Source organism: Camellia sinensis, chromosome 2 (genome assembly GCF_055761805.1).
Source record: "Camellia sinensis isolate YWXY chromosome 2, ASM5576180v1, whole genome shotgun sequence".
Taxonomy (NCBI): Eukaryota; Viridiplantae; Streptophyta; class Magnoliopsida; order Ericales; family Theaceae; genus Camellia; species Camellia sinensis.
In genome coordinates this window covers 40,995,870-41,010,849 of record NC_138962.1, presented here as the reverse complement: position 1 = coordinate 41,010,849, position 14,980 = coordinate 40,995,870, and the positions used below count along the sequence as shown (strand labels likewise).

Genomic DNA, 14,980 nt, shown 5'->3' with positions numbered 1-14,980 from the left:
TCTCTCTACAGAGACTCCCATACACAATCCGACCCACACAGCTCGCGCCAAAACCATGAGCAACTACCCAACGAGCACACATCTGATAGCTTGAAATTCCAAAAAAGAAAAAAGAATAAAAAAAACAAAAAACAAAATCATCACATTCAAATAACAATAAAAACAAAAACAAAAAAACAATTTGCAGGGAAGAAACCTGAAGGGAAGAGGCTATTTTGAGGGCAATATCGTCTGGGAGACAACTTTGCAAAGCTATCTATTTCGCCTCTCCAATTCCAAAAAAAAAAAAAGAAAAAAAAAGAAAAAACAACTTTACAAAGCTACACACTTTTTCTTCACTTTCTTCTTGCACCTCCATCTCTAAACGCTCGCCTCTCATCTATTCTCTTCTTCACTCGCCGGCAGTAGTCGTGGCTACAACTGTTAGTACAATCGTGGAAAATGAGTGGCAAATGGCCATGGCTTCAATCTCCACAGATTGGAGCCTAGATACCCTCTTAGTCAGATCTTCTCGAATTCGGCGGAGCCGTAAAAATTAGGGATTTTTTTGTTGAAGAGGATTTTTGGTTTTTCAGAGTGGGGATTTTGGTTCAAGAGATCGGGAATGAGGGGAAGCCAAGCGGGAAGGGAAAAAAGGGGGGTGGGAAATCGAGCGGGAATATTTTTTTATTTTTTTGGTAATATTTAAACAACAAAGTGGCTCTTTTTTTAAAAAATATATATTTTTTGTTAAAATAATTTTTTTTATAGTTAATGATTTTTTTTATTCTTTTTTTTTTTAGTTATTAAGGTTGAAAATTTATTTTTTTCATTTTTATTTTAATGAATAAAAAATTATTCTTATTTTTTTACTTTGGTAGAAGGTAGGGGTAATATTTTAATGAAAAATTTTTCCATAAATTTTATAAATTAGTTTTTGTTTATTTTTAGAAAAACATAAATTACAAATGCGTTTGGTTTGAACAAAATGTTTTAAAAAATTTAAAAATATAAACTAAAAAACATGTTATTCTAGGCCTAAAATATTTATATTTGTTTTTTTTATTATTTATGACGATGGGATCATACACATTATAACTGGAAAAAAAATAATTGGAAAAAAAATAATTGAAAAAAAGTTTTTGAAAAGAGATGAGTGAGATAGAGGAGAGAGATGAGTGAAAGAGAGAGAGAAGAGAAATGAGCGAGAGACAGACAGAGAGAAAGAGAGAGAGAGGGACAATAAAAATAAATGAACAAGAGATAGAGAAAGAGACAGAGAGAGAGAGAGAAGAAAGATGAACAAGAGAGATACAGAGCGGAGAGAGATGTGAGAGCCAGAGAGAAGAGTGATGACTGAGAGAGATGGAAAAAATGGGGGAAAAATAGAGGGAAAAAGATAGGAGAGAGAGAGATAGAGAGAAGAGAGATGAGCAAGAGAGACATAGAGAGATAAGAGATAGAGAGAAGAGAGATGAGCGAGAGAAGAGAGATGGGCGAGAGAGATAGAGAGAAGAAAGATGTGCAAAAGAGACAGAGAGAGAAAAGTGATGAGAGAAGAGATAAATGAGTAAGAGACATAGAGAGAGAGAGACAGACAGATAGACAGACGACAGAGAGAGAACAGAGAAGAGTGATGAGTGAGAGAGAGAAAGAGAAGAGAGAGAGATGAAGATGAAAAAATGGGTGAAAAGAGAAAGAGAGATAGAGAGAGAGAGAACGAAAAGAAATAAACGAGACAGAGATGAACGATTAAGTTTGGGCGGGCGGGTTAGTGAAAAAATGGAGAATTTTTTTTTCATTTTTATTTTAATAATTTTTTTATTTGGTAGAAGTAGGGGTAATATTTTAATGAAAAATATTTTTCGTGAAAATAAAAATAATTTTTTATGGTCAATGAAAAATATTTTTTTGTGGCCCATATTTTTTTTTTATGGTAGAGGAGAGGAAGCGACAGTAGTGGTGAACGTGGTGGATAAGAGGTGATGGTGGTGGTGGTGGTGGTGGTGATGGCGAAGGAGATTAGTGGTGAAGTTGTGGTAGTGGTAGAGGAGATGAAGCGGCTGTGGTAGAGGAGAGCTAATAGTAGTAGTAGTAGTGGTGTGGTAGTGGTAGTGGAGTGGTAACGATGGTGGAAGTAATGGTAGTTGTAGAGGTGGAGTGGCAACAATGATAAGAATACTGGTAGTGGAATGACATTTGCAGTAGTAGTGAATGTGGTAGAGGAGATAGGTGGTGAGAGAGAGATGAGTGAGAGAGAGAGACAAACAGACAGACAGACAGACACAGAGTGATGAGTGAGAGAGAGACAAAGTAGTCGCTAAAAGTGAATTTTCTTGTAGTGAAGAGCTCGGTAAATAGAGAAGAGGGGAAGAAGAGAGTGAGCAAAGTGAACACAATAGGGGAGAGAGACAGACAGACAGACAGACAGACACACAGAGAGAAAGAGAGAGAGAGAAGAGTGAGAGACAGACAGACAGACATATAGAGAGAAAGAGAGAGAGAAGAGTGATGAGTGAGAGAGACACATAGAGAGAAAGAGATGGAGATAGAGATAGAGATAGAGAGAAACAAGAGAGGAGTGAAAGATAGACAAAGAGAGAGGGAAAGAGAGCGAAAAGAGTTGATCAAGAGAAAGACATAGAAAAAGAGAGAGATAGAGAGAGAAGAAAGATAAGAAGGAGAGACAGAGAGAGAGAGAGATAGAGAAAGAAAAAAGATGAGAGAGATAGAGAGGAGAGAGATGAGCGAGAGACAAAGAGAAAAAGAGACAAAGACAGAGACAAAGACAGACAGACAGAGAATAGTGATGAGTGAGAGAGAGAAAAAGAAGAGAGAGACAAAGAGAGAGAGACAAAGAGAGAAAGAGATAAAGAGTGAGAGACAGAAAAAGAGACAGAGAGAGAGATAGAGAGAAGAGAGATGAACGAGAGAGACAAAGAGAGATAGAGATAAGAGAGATGAGCGAGAGACACAGAGAGAAAAGAGAGATGAGAGAGAGCGAGAGAAGAGAGATGTGCAAGAGAGATAAAGAAGAGAGATGAACGAAAGAGACAGAGAGAGAAAAGAGATGAGAGAAGAGATAGATTAGTAAGAGACAGAGAGAGAGAGAGACAGACAAACATTTAGACAGATAGACAGAGAGAGAAGAGTGATGAGTAAGAGAGAGAAAAAGAATAGAGAGAGGAAGATGAAAAAATGGGTGAAAAACGACAGACAAAGAGAGAGAGAGAGAGAGAGAGGGAGAAAGAGGGAAAAGAGATAAACGAGAGAGATACAGGGAGAGATGAGCGAGAGAGATAAAGAGAAAAGAAACAGAGAGAGATGAGAGATGAGAGAAATAGAGAGAAGAGAGATGAGCGAGACACACACACACACACACCGAGACAGACAGACAGACAGAGAAGAGTGATGAGTGAGAGAGAGAAAGAGAAGAGAGAAAGAGACAAAAACAGAGACACAGAGAGAAAGAGAGAGACAGACAGACATAGAAGAGTGACGAATGAGAGAGAGAGAAAGAGAAGAGAGACACAGAGAAAGAGAGAGACAGACAAATAGAAAGAGTGATGAGTGAAAGTAAATTTTTATTTTTCTTTCAGCCACTAAATTATTTTAGTTGCCAAAACTATCTATACAGCGACTAAAATATTTTTTAGTCGCTGAAATTAAATTTTTGCCGGCCAAACTTTTGGTCGCCAAAGATAAAAAGTAAAATTTTATTTTTCATTCAACGAATAAATTATTTTAGTTGCCAAAACTATCTAAACAGTGACTAAAATATTTTAGTCGCTTAAATTAAATTTTTGCCGACCAAAATTTTGGCCGCCAAAGATAAAAAGTAAATTTTTATTTTTCTTTCAGCGACTAAATTATTTTAGTTGCCAAAACTATATATACAGCGACCAAAATATTTTTTAGTCGCTAAAATTAAATTTTTGCCGACCAAACTTTTGGTTGCCAAAGATAAAAAATAAATTTTTATTTTCATTCAGCGACTAAATTATTTTAGTTGCCAAAACTATCTATACAACGACTAAAATATTTTTTAGTCGCTGAAATTAAATTTTTGCCGACCAAAATTTTGGTCGCCAAAGATAAAAAGTAAATTTTTATTTTTCTTTCAGCGACTAAATTATTTTACTTGCCAAAACTATCTATACAGCGACAAAAATATTTTTTTAGTCGCCAATTGTGGCAAATTTAGCGACTAAATTTTTTTTAGTTGCCAATTGTGAGATTTTTAGGGACTAAATTTTTTTTAGTCCCCAAAAATTAATATACCCCGACTAAAAAGATTTAGTAGCTAAAAATTGTACTTTTACCGACTAACATAATTTTTGGTCACTAATTCCACAACTTTTGGCAACCAAAATATTTTTAGTTAGCAAAAGTGGTCGCCAAAACTGTATTTTCTTGTAGTGTTGCAGAGGATTATAGTTAAAAGGGGAAAAAATCCTAAAGAAAACTTCAATATCAATTGTGACACTACCATTCAAAAGCAATTTGAAATTTGATTAAAAGAACAAAAGCAAGGGAAAGCAAATTATGCGAATATTTGCAACTTGACTTCATATTCACGTCAAAGCTAGTCTTGAATCACTGACAAAAGAATGACTGTGCTAAATAGATATTAGTAACAATGGACTAGCATTTATGTTATTCAAGAATTCAGTTTTTTAACAAAAAGTAAAATACACATTACACTGAGAGAGACAGAGAGAAAGAGAGAGAGAGCAAGCTCATGTCTCAATTGAAACTTGAACTCCTACCCCTCTCCATTGTAGGAGAAAGAAGGCATAAATGACTCCCAGACTAAAGAAGAATAAAAGCTTACTGTTGACTTCTCCAGCTTGGTAATATATACAATACAATGTTTTACTTCTTAGTTTGGAAAACTGAAGGAAAATAAAAAATTAATATTTAAAAAATTTGCACCTTACTTAGATGTATCTAAAAAGTAAAAAATTTGTGAAAAAATATTTTAAAAAATTAACAAATACATAAAAATACGAAAAATATAGTAAATTTTCAATTTTTTTTTTTTTTGTAGTTTTGGTATTTATTGAATTTTTAAAAGATTTTTTCACAAAAATTATACTTTTTATGTGTATTTATGTTATGTGTGTCTAAAAAAAGTAAAAACAAAAAAAATACGAAAAATAAGAAAGTAGATTTTTTTGAAAACTGTTTTCAGAAAAACCAAACCAAACAAGCTGTTATTCTTAAAAAATTAATTGATTACAAAAATCTAATGTATCCACACAAAAAAAAAAGAAAAAGAAAAAAAAATAAAAAACTTGGGTCATATTTGGACCCAACTTGGAAAAAAGCAAATATCTTAAGAATCTAGAAAAGTTATTAGAAATTTAATTTTAAAAATGATGTGTGGCTTTGATCTAATTTTTTTATAGTAAAAACTTCACATGAAATGAATCTCGACTATCTAATAATTTTTCTAAGTACATACCATTGTTGGAAAACAAATCCCTGAAAAAACACTAGGTCATTTGGACCCATTATATTTCCATTCAGTAAAAAATTAATGTTAATATTTGGGTATTGTGACTATTTGTTTCTAATCCCCAGAAGAACTTAAGCTTGCAAGCTGCAACAACTACTTTTTTTTGGTGCAAATAATTAAAGATAATGGCTCCACTGTTGCCACTCCTGCGTCAAATTAGAAAGTAACAAATCCAATATTGAAAATAACTAGGGTAATTACACAGTTTGTCCCTCTAATTTCAGTGAAATTTTATTTTAATGCTTGGAATAAATAAATTATACCGTCAATCCTTAGAATTTTAAACAAAAAAATATTACGAGCAAAACCAGCCAAGCTAGGCACTTGACAATGCCACACATAAGACTTCATCCTGTGAGTATACAGGGTTGTTGAGATGAGAAATTCAATCTCATTCCACAATAATCATGGCAATGAAGAGATAAAACCTCAATCAGTAATACTTTAATTAACAATACCCAAAGTCTCAATAACAATCAACAAATTCAGTTTAGTTGGAGTTCATATATTGTCACCATCAAGTAAACTAGAGTTCTATAATTTAAGTAAAAGCTAATGTCTCAACAAAATAATTCAAAATAACTCTACTCTTAGCACTTTATCCCAAAAATGACTTGCACAAGCCATTCCTCTAGACCTTTAATAAAAAAAGAAGAGAATCAATTTGATAGCTCAATGAGTACATAAAAAAATGAATACCCAATTAGTACACATTAATGTATGTTTGGGAGGGTAAAATAAAAATTTTAGTAAGAATTTTTTTAGGTCAATTGATAGGAGATTATTTAAAAATTTGAAAAGAATTTCACATTCAGATTATCATAGTCCAACAATCGTAGAAGCTCAACAATCAGCTTAACAAATATAAAAAAGAGATAAACAACACAACATATAGCCCAATAAAGAAACCCCAAAATTGAGGAGATTCTAAATCTTTGCCTTTAGCAGGTATTGACGTGGAATACAGTTAGCTCCACGTGGCAGTGATACGTCGTCCATTGGCGATGAGTCAACCAACCGATCAAATGGTTGTGTGTCCGATCTGGAGCAGGTTGATCATAGCCATTGATTGGAGATGTGCGTGATTGTATGGATGAGATGGCACTCGATCATGATCGGGTATGATTAGTCAATGTGTCTATTTAGTGTGAGAATGATCTGCACCGTAGATCGTTGATCCAATGGTCAGATCTGATCGGATGCGATCAAGGGACATGACTATTCGATCAGGTGCATCAAGGCCTATAAATAGGCTGCGAAATCAGCCATTTCATTCCATCCAAAAACATTCAGAAGCATTCCTACACTTTTCTCTCTCTCTCTCTCTCTCTCTCTCTCTCTCTCTCTCTCTCTGTTTCTCTCCCTCTTGGTTTTGATTTTTCGATCAAGAGTTTCTTAAGCATTTTTTCTGCTTTTCTTACTGGTAATCAAGTTCCGCAGATTTGATTATCAGTGTCTTGGTTTTCTTGATTATATCAAGAGTATTCTGATATACTGTCATCAGTGCAGACACCGGTAGATTTGATCTTTAGATCAGGTTTCATTGTATCCTGGAGGCAAATTTGTTGTAACCCCTTGCACACCTTTTGGTGTATGTAAATATTGTCTTTAGGAAAGCGGCATAGTAATGCAACTTGAAGCACCAAGTTTCTGTCCTACATAGACAAGATCATTGCAAAGTTTTGAAGACTCGAACAACACCAACTGAAGAATTCAATACATTTTGTTCCAACAATCTAAAGACAATATTTGGATATGGCGATGTCTATTCAGAAAATCACTAAAGATTTCATGAAGCTTGACCAATTTGACGGTGGCAATTTCTGTCACTGAAAAAAGAAGATGCACTTTTTGCTCACCACTCTTAAAGTGGTCTATGTGTTGACTACCCCCTATCTGGTGGAGCAAGAAAATGAGACTACAGAGCAAACCCGTACCAAAACCAAATGGGAGAATGACGACTACATTTGACGAGGACACATTTTGAATGCATTGTCAGACTCTCTGTTCGATGTGTATCAATATTTGAAAACGACAAAGCAACTCTGGGACATACTAAAGTCAAAATACATCACCGAGGATGCCACCGGTAAGAAATTTCTTGTTAGTAATTTTATGCGTTTTACTATGATTGATACAAAGCCCATTATTGATCAATTCCATGAGATCTAACATATTCTGAGTCAGTTTCGACAAAAGAATATGAACATGGATGAATCTGTTATAGTTTCATCTATAATAGAGAAACTGTCATCTTCTTGGAAGGATTTTAAGAAAACTTTGAACCACAAAAAGGAAGATCTAACTTTAGAGGAGTTGGCTCCACACCTCCAAGTTGAGGAAGAGTCAAGCCTTCTTGAAAGTAAAGAAAACCAAATGGCTCAGACTTCTAAGATTCACATGGTGGATGATGGCAAGAGGTTCAACAAAAAGAAGCATAAGCATGAACCCCAACCAGAGAAAGAGGCTAAGAAGCTGAAAGGCGCTTGCTGGCACTGTGGCAAGTCAGGGCACTTCGGGAATGAATGTCGATCATACAAGAAGAAGCCAGAAGCATTAAATGCCAAGAACAAGTTCGTGGCTATTGTATCCGAGGTAAACATGCTCGAAAATGCTGGTGACTGGTGGATTGACTCAGAAGCAACAAGGCACATCTACAACGACAAAAGTCGTTTCCCTTCTTATGAACAAGTGAGTGATGGAATAGTTCTCTACATGGGCAACTCTTCAACTGTTGCTATCAAAAGCAAAGGGACGGTGGATCTAGAGCTCACATCTGGAAAAGTCTTAAGTCTTAATGATGTTTATCATGTACCTGATGTCAGGAAAAACCTTGTATCTGGAAGCCTGCTTAATAAGCATGGTTTCAAGTTAGTATTTCAGTCGGACAAATTTGTCCTGTCTAAGGGTGGAATTTTTGTTGGGAAGGGCTACATGTATCAGGGAATGTTCAAACTTAACATTATCAATAATACATCTATTTCTGCTTATATTATTGATTATCTTTCTTTATGGCATGCTCATTTAGGTCATGTTAATACTAGAAAATTGCATGATATGGTTAATTTAGATTTAATTCCTAAGTATGACATTGATATGTTTGAAAATTGTAAATTTTGTGTGCAATAAAAAATTACTCGCATTCCATTTCCTAAAGTAGATAAAACCACATCTCTGCTTGAACTTGTGCATAGTGATGTATGTGACATGCATAGTACCCCCCACTAGAGGTGGTAAGAAATATTTTGTAACATTCATTGATGATTTTTCTAAGTATTGTCATGTCTATCTTTTACATTCAAAAGATGAGGTGCTTGATAAATTCAATATTTTTAAGACAGAAGTAAAAAATCAATGTAATGTCAAAATAAAGAGACTTAGGCCTGATAAAGGCGACGAATACCATTTTCCAAAATATTGTGAAAATGTTGGTATTATTCATGAGAAGTTTGCACACACACCACAACAAAATGGAGTAGCTGAAAGAAAGAATAGGACATTAACAAAAATGATTAATGCTATGCTTTCTTACTCCAGTTGAAGTTCTGGTTTTGGGGGTGAAGCATTGCTCATTGTGTATCACATACTCAATAGAATTCCTCTCAAGGGAAGAAATGTTACTCCTTATGAACTATGGAAAAACAAGAAACCTAATCTTGGTTACTTGAAAACATGGGGATATAGAGCAATAATCAGATTGCCTGAACCTAAAAAGAAGAAATTAGGTGAAAAGCGAATTAAATGCATATTCCTTGGCTATGCTATACATAGCAAAGCATATAGGTTTCTGGTAGTAGAGCCCAATGGTTTAGTGGAAACAAACACCATCATTGAATCTCATGATGCGGTATTTTATGAGAATCGTTTCACAACCATTCCAACGTTGGAGTCTAATCAAGGATATGAATCAACTCCTTTGATGTCTACAGAGGAAAGTGAACGACATGAACCCATTAAGCCTAATAAACCTAATGAGCCTATTGAGCTAAGGAGGAGTAAGAGGGCTAGGACTGAGAAGTCAGTCATTTGGCCTTGATTTCGTTGTTTACCTTGTAGAAGGAACTAGGAAAGCTTATTGTAAGGAAACAATGATTTCTTTGAATATGGATTCAGATCCATTAACCTTTGAGGAGGCTATGAAGTCTCAAGATGTTGCTTTATGGAAAGAAGCAATAAACAATGGATGGATTCTATCATGGGTAACAATACCTGGATACTTGCTAATTTGCCACCTGGATCCAAACCAATTGGTTGTAAATGGATTTTCAAAAGGAAAATGAAAGTTGATGGCACAATTGACAAGTTCAAAGCAAGATTGGTTTTACTCAAAAGAAGAGTATCGATTATTTTGATACATATGCTCCGGTGGCTAGAATCGCTACCATTCGAGTGTTGATTGCCTTGGCCTCAATCTACAAGCTTGAAATCCATCAAATGGATGTTAAGATCGCTTTCCTAAATGGAGAGTTAGATGAGGAAATCTACATGCAACAACAGGAAGGATTTGTTGTACAGGGTCAAGAACACAAAGTGTGTAAACTCATGAAGTCACTATATGGACTGAAACAAGCTCCAAAATAGTGGCATGAGAAATTTGACAAAGTAATAGTGTCAAATGGTTTTAGGATACATGAATCTGATAAGTGTGTGTACAGTAAGTTTACTGGAAATAGAGGTGTAATCATATGCCTATATGTAGATGACATGTTTATTTTTGGTACTGACAATGATGTCATTGAAAGTACTAAAAGTTTCTTGTCGTCTAGCTTTAGTATGAAAGACATGGGCTTGGCTGATGTAATTCTGGGTATTAAGATCAAATGAGAGGACAATAATTTGATTCTAACCCAGTCGCACTATATTGAGAAAATTCTTAAGAAATTTAATCAATATAATTGTACACCCATGCCTACACCTTTTGATTCAAATTTGAAATTGTATCCTAACACTGGAAGAGCTGTTGATCATCTAGAATACTCAAGAGTAATAGGTAGTCTGATGTATGCTATGACTTGCACTAGACCTGATATTGTTTTTGTAGTGGGAAAACTTAGTAGATACACTAGTAATCCCAGAAGTGTGCATTGGCATGCTATTAACCGAGTGCTTAGGTACTTGAGGAAAATAATAGACTATGGAATAGTCTATAATGGCTATCTAGCAGTGCTGGAAAGATTCACAGATGCTAGTTGGATAACTGACCGTGAAGATCACTCGTCCACGAGTGGTTGGATTTGTACTCTTGGAGGAGCAGCTATCTTCAGGGGTTCTAAGAAGCAAACATGCATAACAGACTCAACCATGGCGTCAGAGTTTGTAGCATTGGTTTCTTGTGGCAAAGAGGCAAGGTGGCTAAGGAATCTCTTGTTAGAGATTAAGATATGGCCAAAACCTATGCCACCAATATCTTTGCATTGTGATAGTGAAACAACTCTATCACGGGCATATATCCATGTCTATAATGGAAAGTCCAGGCATATAGGACTGAGACATAGCTGTGCTAGGCAGTTAATCACAGAAGGTGTGATTACCATTAGTTATGTAAAGTCAAGTGAAAACTTGGCTGACCCCTTAACAAAGGGACTTGCAAGGGATTTGGTGTGGAAACCATCAAAGGGGATGGGTCTTAAGCCCACTTAACATAATCACTCCTGATGGAAACTTGACTCAGCGCTTAAAGAAACATCAAGTCTTGAGTTCAATAAGTTCAAGTACACCATATGTCGTGATTGCAAGCACTTAATTTTATTTTATTTTCATTCCAAAGTTGAAGTGCTTGGTACCTGTAATGTGAAAAGAAGAGGATGAGTTAGCAAACTCCTAATAAGCTTACAACTGAGTTGTTAGGGTACTGTAAATTACAGGGGTACTCTTAGTAGGCTTACCTATGTGAGTGTAGGAGGTGGTGCCGCTTCCTATGAGTCGAAGGGCTTGACTCTAGAGCGCTCATGAAACAGGATATAGACACAAGGCCAATCCACGTATCGGTTTGTTTGAATACTTGAGGTAACCTGTACTGTATGTGAGACATGTCTGGTTAGTCAAATAAGATCGCTAGTTCAAAGACAAGTCTACTATGCCATCTTGACTAACTTTGAGATGTCTTCACTAAGTGAATGATTCAAATCGTAAGATATCTTCATCTATGCATAAGGCTGCCAAGTGAACCAAGAATCATCATTTGATATTTTGAAAATGGTGAGGGAATGTTAGGGAATTTTCAAAATGGGTTTTCAAATTTATAGTTTATTTTTGGGTGTTTTCTAAACCTTCCTTGTTGTTCTTTGGAAAGCATTAAATAAGCTTGGGGACTTTGTCCCACATCGGAAAGAAAGGAAAACATGGAGCACTTAATAAAGTGCTACATGGAATATTCCTTTGAATATCGAATTGTGAGGTGAAAGCTAGTGTGCATGCACCCACACCGCAAGGATGGTGCCGCACACGCACACGTGCACGTGCGCGTGGCATGGGCAATGGGTTGTGCGGCGTTTGATAGCGCACTTTGCACTTAGCACGGACGCATCGGCGCTATGGGGGCGCTTTCCTATTTGCATTGGACAAGTTGGACCCAATGTGGCATGGCTGACTGTGGACGCGCCCTCGGGCTTTATGCCGCCACAATTCGGACTCCCTTTTGTGTCACGGTTCTTAATCTGAACCAAAGAGTCCAAATCCGGCAAATTGTTTTGAGAAAACAGATTTTTAGAAAAGAAGTACCAAACATGGACTGATTTGCCAGATACAGAGTCGCCACCTAGATACTTTTTAATAGAGGAATTTAGAAAACCCTGACTCGTTTGCCAAGGCCACGTGTCCGTCATTACCAAAGTTGCCTCGGCTCGGGAACTTGGGTATGATTGGGGAAGGTCAGCTATGAGCACCCCCTCTCGCCCGATCTGAAGATCGGCCTCTACTAACCATGATATCTAATTTTGAAAACATTATGTGTTCTTATTCCGGTTTAATTAGCTAGAATTACTATGTGATGCGTACAGCAAAACAAGTATAGACTAGATCGCCTAATTTGGAACAAAGCATCGCATATCCGTTTGTTTGGAAAGTGTTTTGAAATTTGCTACTCGCGAGTAGGCTAAAACACGGATTTTGATGAGTTGTTCCAACTCAAGCAATCCAACCTTCACCCACAGGCATTCAGGCAGTTCATATCACACAAGCATCTAGCCACATAGTAAGCATGCTTTCATGTTAACATTCACACTCATGCGAGATGCTAAAGCACAAAATACTTACAGTGTACTCCAAGCCAAAACAAAGAACTCGTTAGCAATTAATGTATGATCCAAGTCCATGTTAAGTGCCTAATGCAACGCATACAGAATGCAATTAGGATAGGCTCGGCTAATCCTAGGATGGCATGTGAAATGCAACCATTTGATGCACATATTAAAGTTTAGATTGGAAATACTATGTAGTTAGTATGATGCGTCGAGCCCGATGCATGCAATACTGATGAATGATGCACGCATGCATAGCATAAGGATGCTAAATTAAATATGTCCTAGTGCTAACCATCAAAGCAGGTAAGTAAAAGGGAGAAAGAAGTGGGGGTTGGAAAACTTGCACACACGCACCCACACTTATTACAAATTTGCCCTCGCTCGGAGGGACCGAAAGAATAATACAGATTTAACTAACCTACAAGCTAATTAAATATTACAGACCAATTAAACTAGTTAAGCAAATTAACTAATGTAATAAAACAGCAAACAGCCTCAGGAAGAGGGCCCAATGCAATGCGTGCTCGGCTCCGCTCGGAAGTCCACTGCCATGCACAAGTTGCCTCTGTCCACACTGTTTTCCTTCTCTGATCATTGTAAAATTCCCAAGGTGCACTCTATGAACCCTGTGGGATACCACCGGCCAAGGGAAATAGTCACCGGCCAAAGGAAATGATCACCAGCCACTGGTTAAGCTATCGGCCACCAATTGTTGGTCGGTCGGCACTAAAGATGGCCAGTCGAACAAATCTTCCTGCAGAATCCTGTTTTGACAGCAGCAAAGGGCAAAACAAGGCATGGCAATGCATTCCAAGCAAATGTGTGCACCAACACATCCCTTATCATGTTTATGACTCAAAGGGACATGGTTCTCGATTCTCGGACCACCAATCACGCATTTCGATGCGTGATGGCCCAAGAAACCAAGTTATGCACATTGATTTCGAATGAAATGCACATAAACAAGCAAGGAGCTCAACCTCTATCATACTCAATTCAAGAGGCTAAGCATGCATGTCAATGCAACGCAACCTAGACGTATGAGCTAGTATGCAACATGAGCAATGCGAACAAGCATACAAGGCATGTGACGATCATGCTAACCAATAAGTATGCCAAATACAATGGGGATGTTCAAGCATGCAAGCAAGCATGTGACTTCATTCAATCATGCCACGACACATGGAGCAAACATGTTAGACAACCTAAACATGTGACAACACACAAGTATGCAACAACACACAAGGTGAGCATGCAACAACATGCGAACTATGGACATAAACTAATTTGGGCAGCTCTATGCTAAGCACAAAATAGTGGCCAATATGGTCAAGAATGAAGGCAAAATGACATGCAAACATGCATGCACACAAGGACCAACACTTAGGCATGTAGAAACAACTCTCAAGCACACTTAAGAGGATGCAAACACGGACAAATGGCATGCATTATAAGCTCTGAAAGTCATGTTAGAGAAGGTGCCAAACCAATCTACAATGCAAGCTAGGCATGCCACCAAGCCCAAGGACTTAAACCATGGCCATATGACATATGAAGCAAATGACCAAAATGGACTAAAACAGTCCTAAATCATGCAAAAGTAAGCCCCAAAAACGACTTAGAAGGCATCTAAATGATCTAATCCTAGAGGCATACACAATGGCACAAACATGGAGCAAGAAACACCAACCTTTTAAAGCATGAAAGGGGCATCAAATGCAAGCATACGGGCATATCATGAGGACTGAAATGACATGACAAGTGGTTCCAAACCACTGAAATGATGCAAGGATGGCATGCTAGAGGGGTCAATGCTTAAGGCATACAAGAGAGGTTACATGGTAGCTATACAAAGCAAAGCATGGACAACCCAAATGACCAAAAACAGACCTTTAGCATGTTAAAATAAGCATAAAAGCTTCATAAAGCTAAGCCAAAAGCATGCTAGAAACAAGGCTCAAAGCACAAGGCATGTTAAGGCAATTCATGGCATTACAAGACATGTATGCTAAGCAAGCATGGTGTACTTAAACCAACTCACAACAATGCTATATCATGGCAAGATAAGCATAAAAATAGTTAAGGCATGACCAACATACACTTAAACAAGGTGCTCACTAATGAGGCTTAAATGGCCATTATTGAAGACAACAAGGAGAGGGGGTGGCCCTCTTCTTCTTAGGACCTTAAACCACCATCCTCACCACTAAAATCCCTCAATATTTCAGTGGTGAGGAGG

General features: G+C 37.0%; 1 protein-coding gene across 1 annotated transcript; it reads left to right on the top strand.

Moving 5' to 3' along the window:
* Window positions 1–7,708: 7,708 nt before the first annotated feature.
* LOC145813278 (uncharacterized) lies at window positions 7,709–11,140 on the top strand. The gene is made up of 4 exons (XM_082908565.1): window positions 7,709–8,514; window positions 9,044–9,517; window positions 10,126–10,307; window positions 10,542–11,140. Exons 1-4 carry the CDS (start codon window positions 7,709–7,711, stop codon window positions 11,138–11,140), a joined length of 2,061 nt encoding a protein of 686 aa, XP_082764691.1.
* The last annotated feature ends 3,840 nt before the right edge of the window (window positions 11,141–14,980 follow it).

Coding starts and splice junctions, on each gene's coding strand:
- LOC145813278 (XM_082908565.1), top strand. CDS start 7,709: ATGGATGAATCTGTTATAGTTTCATCTATAATAGAGAAACTGTCATCT. Junction 8,515..9,043: donor ATTGATTATCTTTCTTTATG/GCATGCTCATTT, acceptor CTCCAGTTGAAG/TTCTGGTTTTGGGGGTGAAG. Junction 9,518..10,125: donor AAGAGGGCTAGGACTGAGAA/GTCAGTCATTTG, acceptor AAATGGTTTTAG/GATACATGAATCTGATAAGT.